Source organism: Humulus lupulus, chromosome 2, assembly GCF_963169125.1.
Source record: "Humulus lupulus chromosome 2, drHumLupu1.1, whole genome shotgun sequence".
NCBI lineage: Eukaryota > Viridiplantae > Streptophyta > Magnoliopsida > Rosales > Cannabaceae > Humulus > Humulus lupulus.
In genome coordinates, this window is record NC_084794.1 from 4,337,577 (window position 1) to 4,360,343 (window position 22,767).

Consider the following 22,767-nt stretch of genomic DNA (forward strand, 5'->3'; position numbering starts at 1 on the left):
ACAACTCTACTAAGCCATTCAATACAGTGCTTGCAATTCAATCCTATCCCTGGTACTAATCAAACCACCATCTTATCTCTTCATATAACAGAAACCCTGACAAATCCCCTGAAAACACATTCAGGAACTAACAGACTAGTCCAGCCTGTCCTGATCCCACTGACCCAATCTAAGTGGTATCCACCACACTAGCTAAGAGTTCTATGCATCTCTTTGCCATAAAACTCTAGCTTTCCACACAGATATCATCAGCATACCAAAGCTATGCATAGCACCAACTGCCTCAAGGCTTTCTATTCTCAGATCACACCCAAACCAGTCATAACCAGCTTTACTCAACCACCGAGGGGTCCTTCCATAACCCAACTTACCTTTTAAGTTGTCAATTCCATACTATGTTCCCATCACAACACAACCATGTGATCATCATATCAATTTTATACCTCTCTATATGCAACAAACAAAGGAACAGCATGGCACCAAAGCCAATCAACATAACTCAGAAATCAAACTAGAAAACTGACCTGCCACTCCTGAGGAGCTAGTCTCAGTCCCAGACTCTGTCTGCTCTGGAATAAACACTCGAGCTGGAGTCGAGCTGTCTATCCCCTTTTGCTCAAACTCTCTTAGTCTTGGGCAATTCTTCTTAAAATGTCCAACCATGTCACATAAGAAACATGCTTTTGCTCGGCATTCTCCCAGATGATGCCTCTTGCACCGAGCGCACTCTGGGTAAGGCTTCCAACTTTCGTTCTTACTTGCTCCAATAGATGGAGAAACCACCATCTGAGCTCCATGCCTCGTGGCACTCTTTTCCTCATCTCTGATGCTCTCAACAGCAAGAGCCCTCTCTACCACCTGAGCATAGGTAGAGACTTCATGCACTGGGGCAACTCTGATGCCCTGAGCTATTCCAGGATTCAATCCTTGAACAAACCTTTCCTTCCGAGCCACATCTGTGGGTACCATGTCTAAAGCAAACTTGGTCAACCCATTAAATTTATCAACATACTCGGATACTGATGCCTTTCCCTGAACGAGATTCAGAAACTCATTCAACTTGGCAGTCTTAACCACATCACAGTAATACTTTTCATTGAACAGCTGCCTAAATTCTTTCCAATCCATCACAGCTGTGTCTCGTGTCTGGGATATCACTTCCCACCATGTCTGAGCATCGTCCCGCAATACATATGTCGCACAGATCACCCTATCGTGACCTACCAGCCCCATACTATCAAGAATGGAACTGACCATGCCCATCCATTGCTCAGCTCTGAATGGATCTAGGCCTCCCTCAAAGACCGGAGGGTAATATTCCTGAAATCTTCCACAAAGAAATTCCCATCTGCTCTCAACCCTAGGCTGAGCCAAACCTGGTGCCATTCCTGACACAACATAGGAAGAGGTGCTTCCCAACAGATTCTGTTGTTGCCTCAGACACCTAATCTCTTCCCCATGCCTCTGCAATCTTGATTGCAAATCTGTGACTATCTGTTGAAAACTCTGAGGGGTAGATGAAGAACTCAACCCCTGATTGAAACTCCCAGCCTCCGAATAACCACCACCAGGTCTCATATCCGCCTTGGCTATATACCTGCTCTGCAGTCAATAACTTGACCCATTAGTCACAATGAGCATATCATGAGTTTTCTCCCACGGGATCAATCTTTCCACACCACATTCACAAATAGCTTGCAGTGCTATAAACATTCCCATGGCATTCTTACAACAATCAAATCCCTGCTCTTCCAACATCCACACCATGCCTCAACTCAAGCATGCAAATATCACAATTATGTAATTATGGAGCAGGTAATCAAATGATCATATTCATAAATATATCCACGGAGCATATAATCAAATAGTCAAGAGCCAAGCTCTATCAGAATCTCATGCTCCCTAATGCAATGTGCAGGTAAAGCATTCACAATCTATATAAGCAGCTAAGCGCATAACTACAAAAATAGTTACCATTCCTTGAGTGAAGCTATCTTCAGTGATGAGTGTACATGCCCAGCTTGTCTTCAGGAACACATAAACCATGGCATTGCTCTGATACCAAAATTGTAACACCCCAACTCCAGGGATCGCTACAGTGCACATTGCAAACAGTGCTAAACTCGCTAATCGAGTCATTTGGCCATAAACGTGTAACTAAGTGTGATTAGCGGTTTAGGGGTTAAAAACTTTGGTTAAGATGTAACGTTTCACTAGAACGTTTAGTGTATACATTGGGATCCCAAAAATATAATTTCAGAGTTTATTACAAAAGATTATTTACAACAAGCCGTACTAAGCGGCAAAACAGGGTTCAGCCCTAGTTCCACTTTCAAACCTCGCCCAAGTATTGGCCGAGCAGCTGCATATGTACACATCATCACCTAAGCTCTCCAACTCAAGGATGGTCCAGCTTCCTTTTGCCTTTACCTGCACCACAGAGCACCCGTGAGCCGAAGCCCAGCAAGAAAACTCATATGCTCATAAACAGTCATATCATGATATCAAATCATATCTGGCATGCCTAGCATTCATAGCTCTACTCAGCATGCAAATGAATTCAAACAGATGCTGGGGTATCCAGGATAAGAAATCCTGGCCTTCTGATTGAAGGACTATCAAGTCAATCCTAATCAGATGAGTGTCGTAACACTAAAGGTTCCGATAAACCATGCTGAGTGACCAACAAGCAAGCCACTAGGGACTCAGTGCCCAAGCCATGCATATGATGATCGAAATGATCTGCAGAGCCCATAGCTCTGATCAGATGAGTGAATATCACTTGAGGTTCTGGTAAACCATACTGAGTGACTGACAACCAGGTCACTAGGGGCCCAGTGCCCATTTCCCGCAATGGCTCTACATGGCTAGCCCTTGGCTAGATGAATGCTTGTTTATATTCATCGAACTTGAGTTCGGTCATGCATTAATGCTCTTTGAGTCATTCAATGCAGAGGGTCGATTAGATCCAATCGACAAAGCTTGCACTACACACTAGGGTTGTCATGACTAGTGAGTTAGCGCAATGTGACCAGTGCCCAGTACCACTGCCGAACCTGACTAATGAGTCACAGCTTCACAGTTGATACTAACACCTTTGCCAATTCTGACTAATGAGTCAGCCCTGTGTGACCAGTGCCCAGTACCACTGCCGAACCTGACTAATGAGTCACAGCTTCACAGCTGATACCAGCACCTTTGCCAAATCTGACTAATTAGTCAGCACCATGCACAAGTAAGCAATGCTATCAATGTGTATCATATGCCAATTATCCAAAGATGAGGCATTCAACATGCTTACTTAACAGTTGCGAGCATAATAATGATCATGCACAAACACAGAGACTCAAGCTCTGACCAATCTCATATTCATCATTCATGGCATGCCCTAATCACATGTTTCTCGTGCATCACATGCATCACACTTAACCATCCAGCATGCCTCAACAATAATCATATGCAAATGGGCAAGATTGCCAAGCATTCATTATGCTATCAATGTTTACATTTAAACATTCAACATGCATCAATCATAACCATGCATGTCACATATGGGGTGCAGTTTTCTTACCTTTGGTCCAAGCACAGGTTACCAACAAATGAGCCACAAGCACGATCCTGATCCAAGCCTCTAGTGTTAACCTAGTCACAACCACAAATGATGATCCAATGAGTTCAAGTTCTAAAACCAACCCTTGAACTAAAACTTAGCCTCCAAGACATCAATCCTCACTAATCCGGGTAGTAGGAATGATCCCGATGCCTAAAACCATGTTTCCGGGGTCAAAACGAGCAAACGGGGTCAAAACAGGGCAAGGGCTGCGGCCCTAGCACCTTGGGCCGCGGCCCCCAGGGTTCTCTGAGGCAAGGGCCGCGGCGCCCAGCAAGGCCAAATCCTGGCACCTGCTTCTTCGAGCAAGGGCCGCGGCACCCAAGAACAGGGCCGCGGCCCAACTTCGGGGCAGCCATTTTTCCTTCGTTTCAACCTTTTAAAACCTCCCAAAACATATCTAAACATTCCCAAATCATTAAATCAAAGTTCCCAAACTCCCCAATGGTCCAAAACCACCAAAACCCGAGGTTCAAACAACCTAAAAGCTCAACGATTCACAGAGCTCAATTCAAGCTTAAAAACTTTTAAAAACTTAAAACTTAAACTTGAATTACCTCCGATTGAGTTGTTTCCAACTAAATCCTCCGGCTAATAAGCTTCTAATTCTCCTTAGGATTGCTATGCCTCGATCCTCGCTTGATTCCGAGTCCTAGAACTCAAGATACCTTCGAAAATGCGATCGGGAACGAAAAGGGAACTTTAGGGAGAGAGAACGTACAGATCGTTCTTTTTATTTCCTTAAAAGGTTACTTCAAGCTTAAGTAGCTTCCAATAAAACCTAATGCTCGGGGTCCCGAAAACACCCCCGGGGACATTATAGTCAAAACTTCCAGAATTTCCCCCTGGTCTTACTAACTCCCAATTTATCACCAAATGTTAATTCCCATTACCCAATAACCCGGTAATGCTATAAATACCCCTTGACTTACTCCAAGTCAAGCTTAAATCCCGTTGTGACTTTCCCACTAGCTTACCTACTAGGATCGTCTTGTGCTGGGTAATCCTGGCATAACCAGATAATAACAAAGCACCACGCCCATTTCACATATATGCCAAAAATGCCCGAAATGGCCAAAATATGAAAATCACCCAATCAATCACAAATGGGTTCACATGCATATTTAATACACCTAAACATGCATATTATCATTATGGCCCTCCCGGCCTCCTAATCAAGGTCCTAAACCTTATTAGGAAATTTGGGGCATTACAGCTTCAAATCCCCGCTGAATTCCCAGCAAATTCCTAGCTTAAAATCCCATAATTCATTTGTTTTTCCCTTCCTTGAGCTTTCCCTTGAGAGAGAGGAAATAAGAGCTGAGAAGAATAAAGAGGTCGGTTCATTCTTTCTGTCTACAACTTTCTATTTTTAGTAAGTTATCCTTATCACTTAGGTCAACCTAAGGCTCGGGGTGCCGGAACCGTCCCTTAGGACAAAACGGTAAATTTTTCCGATATTCCCACCTAGATTTCCTAACCTCAAATATATCTCCATATATTTATTTTCATAACCCGATAGTCTAAATAACTACCTGATACCTAAAATACCCCTAACTTATCCAAAGTCAACTGCTAAGCCCCGTTGTGAATTTTCCCGCTATCAAGCTCCCTAGGATCGCCTCAGGTCGTGCTCTGCAAACCTACCCACATAATAATGTAGTTCTCATATATGCCATATATATCACATTAACATCAATATAGTCATACAAGCATTATTAATCATATAATTATGCATTTAAATCAATAAAATCATTTTAATCATATTTAACTAAATTATGCCCTCCTAACATACTAATCAAGACCATTAAACATAATTAACAAATTTGGAGTCGTTACATTTTTTATAAGAAAGAGAGAGCTAAGAGAGATGATAGAAGGGGGCTCGTCTGTGGTAAAAATTCACTATTTGGAATCCCTCGAGCATCTTCCTTAGTTTCTCTTTTATGTATTCTGTCGAAAAAAGAAAATTAGAAACCCTTTAAAGCATAATTTTTTCACATAATATGGTAAAGTTATCTCATAATCTCAATGTTTAGTATAGAGAGAAGATAAACCCTTTTGTTTATTTTACACTATGTCTCCATTTTAATATTTATATCTAAATGAACTTTCCTTTTATTATTATTTTTTTTCTTGCAAATTAACTTATATCTATATGTCCTTCTTGTGGACATCGAGTTTTTTTTTCCTATTTAATTTGAGAAACATAAATGTCCAAAAGAACAAATAGAAGAAATGGGGGACCTAGTATGATCGATAGAGACTTCATATATAAAGACTAGAAAACATAATTATTAGTTATAGTTATAACACACACTAAAATTTATCGGACAATGTCTCACATGATTATATTCTCATGCATGTTTCATCTTATTCCATAATTCCTAGTCCCACAAAATAATAATAATAATAAATGAAAAAGGCCTTTGGAAGCAAAGACAAGAAAAAAAAAACAAAGACAGAAGGACAATGTAATTCAGGTCATTAAATCAACTTGCTCAGAGTGGAAGAGACACACTCACTCAAAGTGTTCAGAATAATCCTTTTTTTTCTCTTTTGTCATTTGACAAGACTAAGTCTTGAAAAGTGTTAAGAATTTGATGGTTTAGATTTACAAGAATCAATCAAATCAATCAACTACAATCATTGATGTATGGTCATATAAATGGCAAACAAATACCAACAAAAAAAAATGTATTTTTTAAATTCATTAATCTTTCAACCTTATAAAATATGATTATTAATGATAACCAATAAGAAGTAAGGGGTGTTTGGTACGAGGTTTGAATTTGGGAGAGTAGAATTAAAGAGGGTTTAGATCAAGGAAATATAAAACTCAAGTATTTAAAGGGGTTAAAATTACTCTCAAATCAATTTTAAAAATGTGACCCACTTAGAAACACAAACTCCCAAACTATTAAAAATAAATTTAACAAACATAAGTTAAATTTAACATTTTCATTCCCACCCAACCAAACACGGGTACCAAATACCCCCTAAATTTACAATTATAATGGAACAATTTGCACAAATGGAACTTAGAAACTATGCTAAAATTTGAAAGTTGAAGTGGTTAAAAAATGGGAAAGTAATTTTGGTTGGTTGGAATTGGTGCATGAAATAAAGGAAAAAGCTGAACCCTGACAAACATTCAGCTCGATTCGTGGGACTTGGTAGTTCGTGCCACTGAGCATCACATCTCAACATGTTTTTTTTTTAAATAAATAGATACACAAATGAAGCATATTTACTAGTTAGGTGGTCTACTCTATAATAATAATAATAGGGAAATGCTAAATGGGTTTTAAATTACACTTCTTTTTATGCTTTCACTTAAAAAAATAATTGAGGATCTAATAATGTAAATCTAAACCAATAATACATAAATATATATAGCTAAAATTTAAATATATATTCCATACCAACACAAAGTTCAAACTCAATAATAATATAGAAACATAATATATGTTACATGGCATTTTTATAAGGAAAAGTGGATGGTCTTTCTCTTTGTTTAGGACTACGACTAACAATAGCTTTTAGCTCTGTCAAGTGTATATGTATAAATATATAATATATAAAAAAAATTTACGGCTAAAATATTTAAGTTGTTATCATTTAAGCATTTAAATATATAAATTTTTTTTTTCACGATAAAAGTACCTAACTTCAAAAAAATTTGGTACTCCGTGGTACCCGCTGTTAAGTTTTCCATTAACTGTTAATGTCACAGTAATTAAATAAAAAATTGGGCAACTAAAATATATAAATTGTTGTCATCAAAGTACTTAAATACCTAACTTTTTTTTAAAAGTTTATTTTTTATTTAAAAACTTTACAAAGTATAAATAAAATTTGATTTAAATTATGAAAAAAAAATAATATAAATAAAAAACTTAATAAATAGTTTATTAATATATTTTTGGAGTGCAAATACAACTACTTAAGTTTTAAATTAGATTTTATTTATTCTTTTTTTAAGTGTTTAATTAATTTTTAAATAATAAATATTTTTTAAAAAAAAACTTAGGTATTTAAGTAATTGGATGACAACAACTTAAGTATTTTAGCCGCCAATTTTCTATTTAATTACTATCATATCAACAGTTAACGAAAACTTAACGGAAAGTAACATGAAAAACCAAATTTTTTGAAGTTAGGTACTTTTACCGTAAAAAAAAACTTAAGTATTTAACTGCTTGAATAACAACAACTTAAGTATTTTAGCCGTCAATTTCCTTACATATAATTTGTGGCCACGATAAAATATATAGAGTAATGTTAGATACACACTTAAATTGTACATACTTTTTACACACAATAACGTATGTTAAATTTTAACTACAGATAATTTAAGTAGAAATCACATCACTTTTAATTATATGATTGTGATTAATTATACATCATTGTCTGTAAATAGTGTATACAACTTAAGTCCGACTCAATCATTATTCAAATGTATACATCTTAAGAAAAAGAGAGTTAGGTTGGAGGAAGAAGAGGACACTTGCATGTACTATGTGAATTGTGTCCCATTCTATCCCATCCCAAAGAATACCCAAAGAATACACAAAGAAAATAAGAAAGAATATACCTTTTTGGATTGGAAATAAGAGAAGAGAAAGTTTGGAGTGTTAATATTAAATCTATTTATTAGTGTCATACCAACCATAAAAAAAAAACTAATATTAATAATATTGTCTGTTGGAAATTGTGTTTTTGGTCTAAACAAACACACAACCACACTTGAACACAAGTCTACTCTCTTCTATCAAATCAAAACCAAACACATTTGAAAGTGAAACCAATATTATATATCATTTAATCAAACTCAAAAAGTTTTGATTTTTAATTCAAATTATATTTAAGCTAAGCTACAAAATACAAGGACTTGGTGCTAGGCTTACATAGTTGTTATATATATATAATATATTATATATATTTACATAGTTGTATATGCATGTGAGTGAGAGTTGTGACAAAAAGTTTAATATGAATATCCCGTTGCTTACGCCGGCTCCTTTTTGTCTTTCTACTTCGGCTTTTGCACTTTGGACTCACTCTTGAGCTCTCTCTCTCTCTTTCTCTTTTAAAGTTCTCAACTTTCCGGCCGTCACCCACCATTTTTTCCGGCGAACTGGTCCTTTCTTAAACTAAAAACATGGGTCTGCCTTGGTTTTTGATTCTCTCCTTGTCTGTAGCTTTCTCCTTCTTTGAACCTCTCCTTGCTTCTTCAGCTCCACTCGACGCATTGTCTCTTCTCCGCTTTAAAGACTCCGTAACCGCCGACCCTTTCAATATTCTCGCCTCTTGGAAGTTGGACCAGTCCTCCTCCGACCACCATTGCCGCTGGTATGGCGTCACCTGCCACCCACTCTCTCGAAGAGTCATTTCTCTTAACCTCACGGCTGACTCCTCCGCCACCCTCACTGGGACCTTATCGGCTTCCGTAGCGAACCTCACTCAGCTTCGGGTTCTCTCAATCCCTCATCATAACTTTTCCGGCGAGATCCCCACACCCATTTCCAAGCTTCCGTTTTTGGAAGTTCTTGAGCTTCAAGCTAACAACTTTTCCGGCTACATTCCAACCCACATAGCTCGCTTGCGTTCTCTTCGGCACCTTAACTTGTCGTCCAATCTCTTTTCGGGTCCGATACCGGCGAGATTGATTGGCTCCGGGAGGCTGGCTGTCATTGATTTGTCGAATAATCAACTTTCCGGGAGAGTTGAAGTGGGTGGATCATGTGAGTTTTTGGAACATTTGAAGCTCTCTAATAACTTTCTCACCGAACCCATTCCGACTGAGATCTCAAAATGTTGGAATCTCAGGACCCTTTTGCTCGACGGGAACATCTTAGAAGGAAGGATCCCTGCCCAGATGGGGAAACTTTCTGAGCTTCGTGTTCTTGATGTTTCAAGGAACAGTCTGACTGAGAGAATTCCTAAAGAGCTCGCCAACTGTTCGAAACTATGTGTTCTTGTGCTCACTAACTTAGTAGATGAAGACAGCACACTAGACAGCGCTAGAGGAGAATTCAATGCTTTTGTGGGAGCCATTCCTTACGAGCTGATATTACTTCCGAGCTTGGAGATTTTGTGGGCTCCAAGGGCTAATCTTGCTGGAAGATTACCTAGCACTTGGACTCACTCCTGCTCACTCAGAGTTGTGAATTTGGGGCAGAATTATATAACTGGAGTTTTACCTGAGGGCATCAAGATGTGTAAGAACATGAGTTTCTTGGACCTGAGTTCCAACAATTTAAAGGGCCATCTCCCTCTCCGACTCCCAATTCCATGTATGCTTTATTTCAATATCAGCAGGAACCAAATATCTGGTTTTCTGCCAACTTTTGGTAACCTGAGCAGTTCTGATGCTAGCATAGTCAGTTCTAATTTGGATAACCAAGATATTCTGAATGCTTATGTTGGATTGGGGTTAGATAAGAATGTTTGGATCATCCATGATTTTAGTTGGAATAGATTTGTGGGTCCGTTACCTTTGTTCTTTGTTGGAGATGAGTTATTGGCAACAACTAATCATAACTTCTCATACAGATTGTTGCTTAGTAATAACAGGTTCAATGGGTCACTTCCTCTCGGGATGATTCCTCAGTGTAATAGTTTCAAGAGCTTCTCCATCAACTTAAATGCCAACCAACTATCAGGTGAAATCTCTCATGCATTGCCAGTTGATTGTCTACGGCTAACAGATTTTGAAGCAGCTTACAATCTGCTTGAAGGGTCCTTTTCTGGTTCAGCTATTAGTCATTTGGTGAGGCTTCAACGCCTTGACTTAAGAGGAAACGCACTATCTGGCCCTCTGCCTCATGAGTTGGGGAACGTGAAAAGCCTCAAATGGGTGCTTTTGGGAGGGAACAACATGACAGGAGAAATCCCTTCTCAACTTGGTCACTTGACTTCTCTAGTGGTTTTGGATCTTTCACAGAATGCTCTAACAGGATCCATTCCTGCAAGTTTGACAAAAGCTTCTGGTCTTGAAACTGTTTTGCTTGATCACAACAGGCTATCTGGGAAGATACCATCTTCTTTCTCGACCCTTGTGCATCTCACTCAACTGGATGTGTCCTTTAACAACCTTTCTGGTCATATTCCTCTTCTTCAACGCATCAGTGGCTGTGATGCCTTCAAGGGAAACAGATATCTTCAGTCTTGTCCTGATCCTTACTCAGCTTCGCCAGCAAATCTTCCCGTGCCGCTCGAAGTACACAAATGGCACAGCCACAAAAGGATAAAGACTCTGATCATTGCTGCAGTAACTTGTGCATCTGTTGTTGTGTGTGTGCTTGCAGTAATGGTTTTGTTCCTACTTTTTGGAAGAAAAAAGCTCAGCAGACTCAGCAGCCTGCAGAGGAAAGTAGTAGTGACCTTTGCTGATTCTCCTAGTGAGCTGAATTATGACAATGTGGTAAGAGCAACTGGAAATTTCAGCATCCAGAATCTGATTGGGACAGGTGGGTTTGGCTCGACATACAAAGCCGAATTGGTGCCTGGTTTTCTGGTAGCTGTGAAGAGGCTTTCGATTGGTAGATTCCAAGGTGTGCAACAATTTGAAGCGGAGATAAGAACATTAGGTCGGATTCGACACAAGAACCTTGTAACACTTATTGGATACTATGTTGGGGAGGCTGAGATGTTGTTAATATACAATTATCTCTCTGGTGGGAACCTTGAGAGCTTCATACACGAGAGATCAACCACAAAAGTCAATTGGGGAGTCATTCACAAAATAGCCATTGACATAGCTCAGGCCCTGGCCTACCTGCACTATTCCTGTGTTCCTCGCATAGTGCATAGGGACATCAAGCCTAGCAACATCTTGCTCGACCATGATCTCAATGGATATCTCTCTGACTTCGGGTTAGCTAGGCTTTTAGAAGTTTCTGAAACACATGCCACTACAGATGTGGCTGGAACATTTGGGTACGTAGCCCCGGAGTATGCTACCACTTGCAGGGTATCTGACAAGGCTGATGTTTACAGCTTTGGTGTTGTTTTGTTAGAACTCATGTCGGGAAAGAAATCACTTGATCCTTCGTTTTCAGATTATGGAAATGGTTTCAATATCGTTGCATGGGCCAAGTTGCTAATAAAGGAAGGCCGTTGCTCAGAGCTCTTCTGTCCACAGTTGTGGGAAGCAGAAACTGAGCCTGAGGAGAAGGAGAAGTTGTTAGAATTGCTGCGGCTTGCATCAATCTGCACGGTGGAATCACTTTCTGTTCGGCCATCAATGAAGCAGGTTCTTGACAAGTTGAAACAGTTGAGAACTTAAGAGAGCTACTGACTGGTCTTGGACAAATGACTACTACACAAATTCATTTGATCACATCTACTACAGGCTAAGTGAAGAAAGCAGGCTGTGATACATGTGAGTTTCATTGATAGTACACTAGCATAGAACTATCAAAGAATTTATTATGACAATAATGTCTCATTTGATGATTTTCAGGTGAACTCTCAAGGCTTTGTGTCCTTGTTTGTTGATTGGTGTGTTCCTACTTCCTCCAAGCCACCAAGGTTTGCTTTCATTACCTTTCTTTTTTGGCTCTTAAGTACTAAGGACTTCCTTTCATTGATACATGTTTGTCATGTATTCACATATTTCTTTCATTTGCAGCATTTGTTTTCAAGTTGTACGAGTCTGAGATTTGGAAACAAAGCGGAGATGCCCATAAAAAGTATTGAATTTACAACATACAAAAGTCACTGTAAGTAGAGTAAGAAATACTCAACTGGCTTGTATTTACTCTCACTTTACATGTATAATACAAGCAATTTTATCACAGTATACCATGGCTGGCAATGGCATTAATATAATCTTGCACATGTAAGTTTTTTCCTCCAAAACTCAACCACTGTCTTCCTTTGTAGCCTTAAGAACAAACTCCTCTGTGGTAATGCCGATTATCTCATTAGCTTGTTTCAAATCAACGCATGAATACATTCCAGTACTATCCTGAGATCAGTGAAAGAATAGGAGAAAGAAAAGGCATATGAGTCAATGACTACCTTGCTTAAACAACAACCTCAAAGTGGGATTGATTTGATAATCAGTCTAAGTCTCACCTGAGAAACAATTCCCAACTTCTTTAACTTCCGAACAGCATCATCCACATCGAAATTGCAGCTCTCACCAAATTCTTCTTTGATAAGTTGCTCACACCGCAAGTCAAGATCCTATTTCATAGCATTATCATCATCGTTATCATTGTGAATAAACTATCTGCATAAAGAAAGGAAAAAAAGAAAAAAAGTATTCCAAACACCTAAACTACATACCTGTCTAGTAGATTTTTTGCACTCCCTTAGTATGAAGAAAGAAATGATCACCTCCTTTACCTGAAATAGAGTATGAGATGTTAATTAACAATGAAGTTGTAGTTCTCCTTTTTTATCTCTACATAACTTGATTCTATTCTTTTCTTGGTTGCTTCAACTGCCAATGTCAATGATTAACTGTAATAACTGCTGAAACTTGTGTAATGCTTACTTCTTGTTGAATGACCTCATCACACAAGTGAAGAAGAGTGCCTCTTCCACTATCCAATTGCTTTTCATAGACTGACTGTGTGATTAAGCTCTGATATGCAACTAAGTTACTCTGAAACCTATGAACTTGAAAAAACATTAGTCATGTCAGGAGCAACAAAATCATCTTAGTTTTTCTTCAAACAAGTATAAACTATGGTATGCAGTATGCAACAACAGAGCTTCCTAGTCATGACAATATAGCTGAGCCACCAAAGAAGAAGAAGAAGGCGGCTACGCATTACGAGAAATATGTTTTGATGCAGTAACCAATCACTGCAGAGAGGACAGCAAAGATAACCCGGATATCAGCTGTAGGCATGCTTAGTGAACTAACAACAGTTACCTGTGCAAACAAAGAAAAAGAAGCACTGAAAAATGTTATCAATCTGAAAAAGAAAAATTTACACAACATTCATAGAATAACTACTGCTACTAACCATCCCTATAGCAGCAGAGACAAGGAATTTGACCCAGTCCATTGGAGTTAAACTAGGATTTTTCTTTTCTGGCTGTCAAAAAGATAAAGGAAAATTCCATTATTGAAACCAGAGAAGCCATTTTTCATGCTACTTTAGAAAATCACAAACTCACAAGTACTATCTCCAAATCAGCCATTGGAATGTTCTTGAAATGCTTCACATATATACCCCTTTCATTTTGATTTCTGGTTTTCTTTCTCCTGCATATATTTGCTTTCTAGTCAGAACAGAACTGTTCTTAAGAAGCATGTATTTGTGTCAAAATAACACCAAATCATTACCTGTACACAACAATTATTCTATCAAATGTAGGCTCTTGGATTGTGATTTTGCCCAGTAGTTTAGCTATACTAAAGATAAAAGAAGAATAACCCAGGAAGGTAAGTAATTAGCATTGACAAAAACCATTATGATCAATCAAAACAGGTGTTATACCAAGCTGCTGCTACTTAAACCTGAGATTTATTTTCTCAATGCGGATTCTTTCGACGTATAAACTGTCTTGCTCATCTTCAATGCTAATCTCTACAGGTTGAGATGAATCATTGTGATAGTGTTTGCTAGATTTTCCAAAGAGAAGTGTCTTTAGCCTATCACAGATTGGTCAAAGGAAAAAAAGGAGCTAGTGTTAAACTTTGAACTTGATTTTATGTACTTATTTTTAAATTTAATGCACTTTGTGTAAAAACAAGTTCAAAGTATATTAAATCTAAACTCAAGTACATAAAACAAAACACAAAATCCATCTATGAACGAGACAAAATCCTTGCCCATGAGGTTTGCTTTCATTACCCAGTCACTTTAAGGAAAAATCTCCATGTTTTGAGAATGATGGTATTGAGTTTGGCTTTGTAAAAGTAAGCAGTGTTGTGATCAAGCCCAATGCCACGTCTGAAGATTATGTACTGGAAATAAGCAGAGAAAAAAGTGGTGTTGTTATATGCAAACAAGCAGAGAGAAGGTGTAATAATCTTGGTATATGTATTAATGGTAAACGATCTCATATATACATAGTATAATTCTTATACAGGGGCTTCATTTTAAGACCTATCGGTGGGCCTCTCAGTGTTCTCAACCCGTGAAGAGTTTTCAACGCAATTTTTTTTTATGACCGTGTGTATTGTAACTATTTAGAGCATCTTGCAAATTTTCAGAAAATTCCGAATAGTTTACAGTACCGAAAACTAGGTTCAAACATGTTGTTTTTCACGCACATAAAAAAAATTAATCACGCGTGCAACATGTTAGTTTTCAGTACTCTAAACTATTCATAATTTTTTAAAAATTTGCAGGATACTCTAAATAGCGCTACAATATACATGATTATAAAAAAATCGCACAAAAAATTATTCACGGGTCGAGAACACTGAAAGTCCCACCGGTAGGGCTTAAAGTAAAGTCCGAGAATTCTCATATATATATATATATATATATATATATATATACCTTGTCAGCAAACTGTGGAAGATTGTCTTCGGGATACTTTGTAAAATACCTTGTGAGAAGCCTCTTATCCAGCTAAAGAAATAAGAATCAAATAAGATGAGTTTGATGTGTATACATATGTATACGTATATGTATATATATATATACCTTGGACTCATCAACAATGATAGGAAGATTAAGACGATACTGGGCAGAAAGTGCAACCTCTATTTCATCATCAGTTGTTATCTTGAAGTTGCTCTTATCCATCACCTTCATCATCAATCATCATCATCAAAGAAAAAACTTAATATAAAAGAAATTTCTAAATAAGATACAATTATTTAGAAATTAACATAGCATAACACACACAAACACAGTCATGTTTTTTTATTACCTTAAACAAGTGGTTCAGAAAACTCAGCTCTAAAACATCAACTTGCTCTGGTGTCAAGTTGTGTTGCTCCAATTTCCGAGCCCCATAGATGGGATCAAAAAGTGCGTATAATTGCTGGTACATATATTTAGAACAAAAGTCATATACATTCTTAGTCTCCGTATAATATACAACAAACTATTTGAATCCTCGTTTCGATGTCTTAAATTATTCGAAATTTCTTAAAAATTTGGAGAAATCCTCTCATATATCGTCACGTAACAAATAATAATAAAGTTGCAACTTATTCGTGCACTGAAAATACCATGAGATCCTCAAATTGCAAAAGATACCAAGCTCGAATTGTGCATTCAACTCTCTGGCAAAACTTAACAAACTCATCCCTCTCTGAAACATGCTCTGCAAACACCACCACCACCACCATCATCATCATCATCATCATCATATATCAATATATATAGATATAGATATATATATATACATATATATGCATGAATTAGGATAATGGTGCATTACGTACCAAAGTTGTAGGCCAAGGTCTGGACGAGCTTGGACTTGAGGATGGGCACCACCGACTCCCTTTCCAACCGAATGATATCTTTCTTCTTCTTCTTCCCCATTCTTAGCTATTCTTCTTTTTTTGCTTAGCTAAATCTTCTTCTTCTTCTTAACATTGTTTTGTTAATAATACTTAATGTTATAATAATTATTAATTATTAGTGAATGAATAAACAATATACTTACCTCCTCTCCTCTACCACTGCATTACCGCTTACTTCGGCGCCACTTTCTTCTCTATTATACATATATAATAATAATAAGCTCCAAGTGTCCACCTTACCTTCAAAGTCCCACCTAATCCATTTCTTTGCACGAAACATTCTCTCCATATATTATTTTGAGTAATGATATATGTACACCAAACCATAATTTATGCGACAGTTTCTTTTGAATAATCATATTTATTTTAGACAGGACTCAATTGTTTTAAAAACCAGTATCATGTTAATTGATATAATGTTTTGGTAGATAATTTTAGAACACATAATATTACTCTATTATTATTGGAGGAGGAAAAAAAAAAAGGAAAAAACACTAGTACTTCACCAATATTTTGTTTACATAAAGTGTAGTATTATTAGTCTATTTTTAGGGCTGAGCATAAAATTCGAAAAATCGAAAAAACTGTATAAACCAACCTTCTGAACACCGAAAAAATCGAAACTAATTAAACCGAACACCAAAAAAACCGCCAACGGCGCAAACCGCCATTGTTCGGTCGGTTTGAAAATTTTTTCCGGACCGACCGGCGGAACCGAAACCGACCGAACAATATAATATATAATAATATAATATTATATAATTATTAATTATTAAAATTATTAAATAAAATATATATATATATATGAAATTATGTTCTATATATTTATGTTTTAAAAATGCACAAAAATGGATTCCAACAATCCAAAAATTTTAGTTTTTTAACTAAAACTTAAAAAAAAAAAATTAAATTTAAAAAAAATAAGAAATTCGGTTTGGTCGGTTTAACTGACCAAACCGCGGTCCAAAACGGTCGGTTTTTTTTTTTAACTGGTTTAGTCCGTCGGTGTTTGGATTGCACCAATCCGGACTGAAAACCGAATTCTGAATTTTATGTTATAAAAAAACCGCCCAAACCGAATGATGCTCACCCCTATCTATTTCTATGACCACTAGGAATGTATGGGGCTAGGTCTAGGGTGACTCTATTGAGAGTCGAGACCCAACGATTACCCGTTTAATAAAATAAATTTATTTTATTTTTTAAATAATAAAATAATTATAGCATTAATAAATATATATTTTATTTAAATTATTATATTATATATTTTGATGATATTTATCTTTAAAAAAATTACATTGTAAACCAAACTGATTTAGAATGGGGTTCATGTTCCCCGCTACATGAACCCCGGTCCCACCACTAATGGGATGGGTACCCTACTCCACGGGTTATATTAACAACCCTAATGACATCAAATTATTAATCTTTTAGCTTTTGCCTTGCATAGGTTTTTAATTTTTCCTCATTCAGAGAATAAAATCTAAAAAGATTATAGCTCAGGATAAAAAAAAGAAAAACTATTTGTTAATGGAGTTGTGACTCAATGATCTGAAACCAAAAAACAAAAACAAAATACATGGTGGGTCTATTTACTATTCAAGATAAGTTCCAGATTACCTATTGAAATGCTTTTCACCTTCAAGATACAATCATTGCCTTTAAACATTAATTTGATTAAAAAGCAATATATGTATAGAAGAGGTTGAAAAACTACTGAATTTATTGTTTACAATTACAAATCACTAAAACTAAAAACATATACAACACACACAAGATAATATAGTAATAATCCACAGTGAACCAACTAAGATTTCTTTTTTCATCCGAATGAAAGCATAACATCTCTCAAGTAAATTTTGGTCATTTTTGTGCATAAGAAAGCAGCTCCGGTTCATGTAGCACTGCCGTGTTTGAACTTTAAGACGAGTTCCTCAGTGGTGGTTCCAATGATCTCGTTGGCGCGTTTCAACCCAACACAGTAAAATCGTCCAACGGAATCCTGAACTCAAAACCTTTCTCGGATCAGATTTCAGTGAAAGACAATTTTCTTCAAGAAGAAAATAATAATCATACATAGAAACAAGTCTAAGTTGCTAATATCATTATCCTAAAAGGGTGTGTTTTATCTCATCTGGCATCAAGTAGAAATGAATGATTAGACAAAAATACGCAATGAAGTTCTCTGTTTAATATGATCTGTGGAAAGACTTACCCGAGCAACAATTCCCAACTTCTCTAACTTTTGAACAGCATCATCCACGTCAAAATTACAGCTTTCATTAAACTCTTCTTTGATTAGTTCCTCACACCACCGATCCAGATCCTATATAAAAATGAGCTCAAAAATTAACACGTTAATGAAGGACAAGCTACTCATTCCAAATAAGTTCTGTGCGATCAACAGATAAATAAAGATAAGAGCTCCCTCTAAGTGATGCATACCTGTCTGGTTGCTTTTCCTTGTTCCATCAATATGAAGAATGATATAATTACCTCCTTGACCTGTAGATTGAAGTTAGAGACGCTCTCAGCATTTCGCAGCATGTAGTTTAATTAAAAAAAAGTTGAAAAAACGACGCTGTGAATGAGCAAGGATCGCCACAAAAGTATCTACTGGCTTGAGATTAAATATAAAGAAATAGCAAAGCTTGCTGCTTACTTCCTGTTGAATGACATCATCGCATAGGTGAAGAAGTGTACCCTTCCCGCTATCTAGTTGTTTGTCATACATCGACTGAGTTATTAAGTTCTGATATGAAGCCATATTTTGCTGAAAACTGCAGAAAGATTAAGAGAAATAGCCAAATCAGTAACCTATGGATTCACTGAAGAATTATACTATGACAGAAACAGATCCATCGGGAAATCACAGCCCAAGGATCCATCATGATCATCACACAAGCGAATCCAAATGAGAATTACGGATCAAAATTGTACTAATCTAATACAACTTACACAAAGAGAGGAAGATCGTAATAGATATACTACTAGAATCTCCTATGAAATACTAGATCGTTGAGCTATATCATAAAGCACAAAAATCCTTCTCCAACGCAATGTACAGCTGGTGCCAAAATCTTGGCATTCAATCAACTTTGACTTTATTATCATATTTATAATTTGGAGATATTAAAATCGATACTTTATAATGCTCAATAAATTATAAATACATTTTTGGACATTCAATCAAATATGTTAATGCTCAACTAATTACAAAATTACATATTTAATTATTAATAAAAATTCATAAAAGCATTATGTATTAGCATAAAAAAGCAAAACTATATCCAACAATTTTTTTTTGTTGGGGGGGGTACCAACATAAACAGCAGAATTTACATTCTAAATAGTCTTCTACAGAACAAAAATTGATCAGTTAAACTGTTCAAAGAAACAAGTTCCGAAAGGATCCACCAAATGATAGCAATATATTCAGATCCATGGTCATAAATAAAACACATACATTGATTGAAGGAATAGTAAGTGTGAAATATGCATCCAATTACCAAACGAAATTCTAAGGAGACACTTACGTGAAGTATGTCTTAGCACAGTAACCAATCACACCAGAAATAACAGCAAACATGACGAAGAGATCAGCATTAGGCATTTCGAGTGAACTAACAAGGGCAACCTGGTAAGAAATACATGGTTTAAAATAAGATAAATAAATCATTTTAAAAAAACAAAAAGAAGAGGAATGGTTGTATCAAACTTCATTGTGATCTAAAATAAAAGCTGACCAGCCCAACCACAGCAGATATAAGGAACTTGACCCAGTCCATTGGAGTTAAGCCTGGATTTTTCTTCTCTGGCTGCCAAAAAAAAGGGTACCAACAGCATGTCATCAGTTATACACTTGAATATGTATTTTAAGAGAAGATTGAGAAAGAAAGAAAATTGAGATGGGATTTGGGGCCCATAAGGAGCTTTGATTAGAGGCTAAGTAAAGGAAAGGAGGTGACTCACAAGAACTATCTCCAAATCAGCCATCGGAATGTTTTTAAAATGCTTCACATATACTCCTCGTTCTGATTTTCCCTTGGCACTTGCTCGCCTAAAGAGTCATCATTCTTATCAAAAAACTATCATCGCATCGTTCTTTGAAACTAGTTTCAGAGATTAAAAAACAGAAATCTTTAAACTTAAACCAACTACTCCTGTAAAATAATACAAAGTCCGACACTTGCTAAGGTATTGACCATTAACTTTCTAACATACAATCTCCTTGTATGGTGCACCAAAAATCCATTAAGATCCAACTGCTTTTACCATCAAATTTGTTTGGAAACCGAAGAAAAGTTTCTAATATCAGTTCAACCATGCAAAGGTTTAATCACAATGGAATTTTTAGGGAGGAAAAATAAATAAACAGAACAAGCAGTACCTGTAAACAACAATTATCCTATCGAAGGTTGGTTCTTGGATTGTTGTCTTGGTCAGCAATTTGCCTACACTAGAGGACACAGCACAAAGAAAGTCAAGCCCATAACACAGTCAACAGAAGTACAACACAAGCAACTTATATCATATCCAAGCAATCAAGAGTGAGGAAGGAATAATTCAACTTCTTAGAACAGCAACAGACACCCTACTACAGCAAATAAAGACGTAACTTCATGACAGACTAAGACTTGTTTATTAATATAACTACAATATAAGATAAGAAATGTAAAACCTTAATTCCATATTTTCAAGCCTCTTCCTTTCAACGCAGAGGTCTTCCTGATCTGCATCTGGGATTATCTCATCATCCTTCTTTGGATCTTTCTTATGTTTCCCACTTGGCCTTCTTGAAAAAATTTTATTTAACCTGCGAGAAGAAGAATAAACCAGGTGGAAATTAAAAGAGGTTTAAAAAACTATGTGAAAGTCAAATGAAAATGAGTTCCCATTATGTCAACAGCAGTTTTACCTGTTATATCAGCAAGTCATATGTACTAGGCATTGTCTACAACTAATGTTCTCATGTACTAGAAATTGTATAAAACATTATCAAGGAGTAAAACATACTGGGAATGGTATACAACTTATCTATCCAATGTAAAGCCAGTTGCACAAAGTCATGATCAGGTGACTCGACAACTGGGCTGCATTGAAATTAAAAGCAGTTACTGTATGATTTGGAATGATAGACAATATTACCTTGTTAATCGTAAAATATATGACCAAAATCTCCCAATGATCATGTCTACTTTCTCCATGAAAAAGTAATCAGTTGTTTGATCAATTCCAATGCCACGTCTAAAGATTACATACTGAAATGAAAACATAATATATGAGATTTTGCAATATTATCTTTCTTTGTTTGCTTTAATTAGTAAAGATAATATGAACACCCAGAGGATGCCTGCTCAAGTGGACAGCATAGCTATCAAAATCTTCCTCATCCCCCTTCCTCCTTCCAAACCCAAAAAGGGAAAACACACACACACACATACACCTATCCACATCAAGTAACACATAACTATGAATCCTTACAAAGTTATAGTACCTTATCAGAAAAATCAGGAAGGTCTTCGTGAGGATGGTCCTGAAAATATTTCTTTAGAAGCTTCTTGTCAAGCTATATTCAGAGAAAAAAAAAACAAGATAGTCAGCAATGCATCATGAAATGAATTTGAATCCACCACCCAACAGTATATGAAATTAAGTAGGAACTAACGTGCAAAACCACAAAACAAACCTTAGAATCATCAACGGTGATAGGAAGATTAAGGAGATATTGGCCTGAAAGTGCCACTTCAATCTCATCATCACTGGCAATCTTGAAGTTACTCTTCTCCATCACCTACATCCAAAAAATTTAACAACTCTGTCTAAGCATCAGATAAAAATGTTGATAAATCAAAACGAAAACTAAGAAAAAGAAGAAGAAATGGAGGAAAAACCTGAAATAGATATGTAAGGAAATTTTGTTCAAGAAGATCAACTTCTTCTTCGGAGAGATTTTGTTGCTGCAATTTCTGAGCCCCATGTACAGGGTCAAAGAGCGCGTACAATTGCTGTAATGGAAACCAAAAACCCCTCAAAATGCAACAATAATAACGAAAAAGACTCAAAATTCAAAAGCAACACACACAGAGTTTGATTTTCCATTACTATCTCTGGATCAAAACAAAGAGGACCAGTATTATACCATCAAATCCTCGAATTGCAGAAGGTACCACGCACGAATGGTGTACTCAACTCTCTTACACAGCTTCAAAAACTCAGCCCGGTCAGCACTATGCTCTGCGCAATGTCATATTAGAAATTCAATCAATAATTCAAACCATTCGCACCACATCACATTGTATATCGATTCAAATATTTGAAAGAAAACAGAGAGAGAGAGACCAATGAGGTTGGCCAAGGTCATGATCAGCTTAGGCTTCAGAATTGGGATAACGGACTCCCGCTCCAATCGAATCACTTCTTTCTTGTGATGTTCCGGCTGCTGCTGACCCTGCGGTGGCGCTTGCGGCGGCGGCGGCGGCTGCTCCTCCTCCATTTTCACAAAATCGAATCGAATAGGGAGTGAGTGAGTGAGTCTCTCTCTCTCTGGGTGGTATTTGAAAGAAGCGAAGTTAAGAAGATTTTATACAAAGATTGACCTCTGTCTTTGGTTTAAGCATATCATTCATTCTTCAAATGAAAGAAAGAAAAAATCAATGCTTTTGGTTTGGGAGGGAGAAAAGAATAATAAATTAATTAATAA

General features: G+C 36.8%; 3 protein-coding genes across 4 annotated transcripts; 1 reads left to right on the plus strand and 2 right to left on the minus strand.

Moving 5' to 3' along the window:
* Nucleotides 1-8,480: 8,480 nt before the first annotated feature.
* Nucleotides 8,481-12,629, plus strand: LOC133816967 (LRR receptor-like serine/threonine-protein kinase RPK2). Of its 2 annotated transcripts, XM_062249330.1 has the most exons (4): nt 8,481-11,999; nt 12,081-12,148; nt 12,249-12,339; nt 12,503-12,629. In XM_062249330.1, exon 1 carries the CDS (start codon nt 8,775-8,777, stop codon nt 11,901-11,903), a length of 3,129 nt encoding a protein of 1,042 aa, XP_062105314.1. In that variant the 5' UTR covers nt 8,481-8,774; the 3' UTR covers nt 11,904-11,999; nt 12,081-12,148; nt 12,249-12,339; nt 12,503-12,629. The 2 variants fall into 2 exon arrangements, with proteins under 2 accessions (XP_062105314.1, XP_062105313.1); XM_062249329.1 differs by lacking the exon at nt 12,503-12,629 and having other exon boundaries at nt 12,249-12,419.
* LOC133816969 (uncharacterized) lies at nt 12,384-16,377 on the minus strand. Its single transcript, XM_062249331.1, has 15 exons — nt 15,984-16,377; nt 15,768-15,862; nt 15,464-15,577; nt 15,235-15,339; nt 15,088-15,159; nt 14,434-14,546; nt 14,097-14,231; nt 13,923-13,991; nt 13,754-13,841; nt 13,600-13,671; nt 13,405-13,505; nt 13,122-13,239; nt 12,911-12,970; nt 12,698-12,808; nt 12,384-12,587 (listed from the first exon to the last, which is right to left on the minus strand). The coding sequence occupies exons 1-15, from the start codon at nt 16,081-16,083 to the stop codon at nt 12,480-12,482; spliced, it is 1,461 nt and encodes a 486-aa protein (XP_062105315.1). The 5' UTR covers nt 16,084-16,377; the 3' UTR covers nt 12,384-12,479.
* Nucleotides 16,378-17,631: 1,254 nt separating this feature from the next.
* Nucleotides 17,632-22,728, minus strand: LOC133816971 (uncharacterized). Its single transcript, XM_062249334.1, has 15 exons — nt 22,407-22,728; nt 22,207-22,301; nt 21,959-22,072; nt 21,754-21,858; nt 21,562-21,633; nt 21,213-21,325; nt 20,746-20,880; nt 20,455-20,523; nt 20,037-20,124; nt 19,811-19,882; nt 19,601-19,701; nt 18,727-18,844; nt 18,510-18,569; nt 18,280-18,390; nt 17,632-18,066 (listed from the first exon to the last, which is right to left on the minus strand). The coding sequence occupies exons 1-15, from the start codon at nt 22,558-22,560 to the stop codon at nt 17,959-17,961; spliced, it is 1,515 nt and encodes a 504-aa protein (XP_062105318.1). The 5' UTR covers nt 22,561-22,728; the 3' UTR covers nt 17,632-17,958.
* Nucleotides 22,729-22,767: the final 39 nt, after the last annotated feature.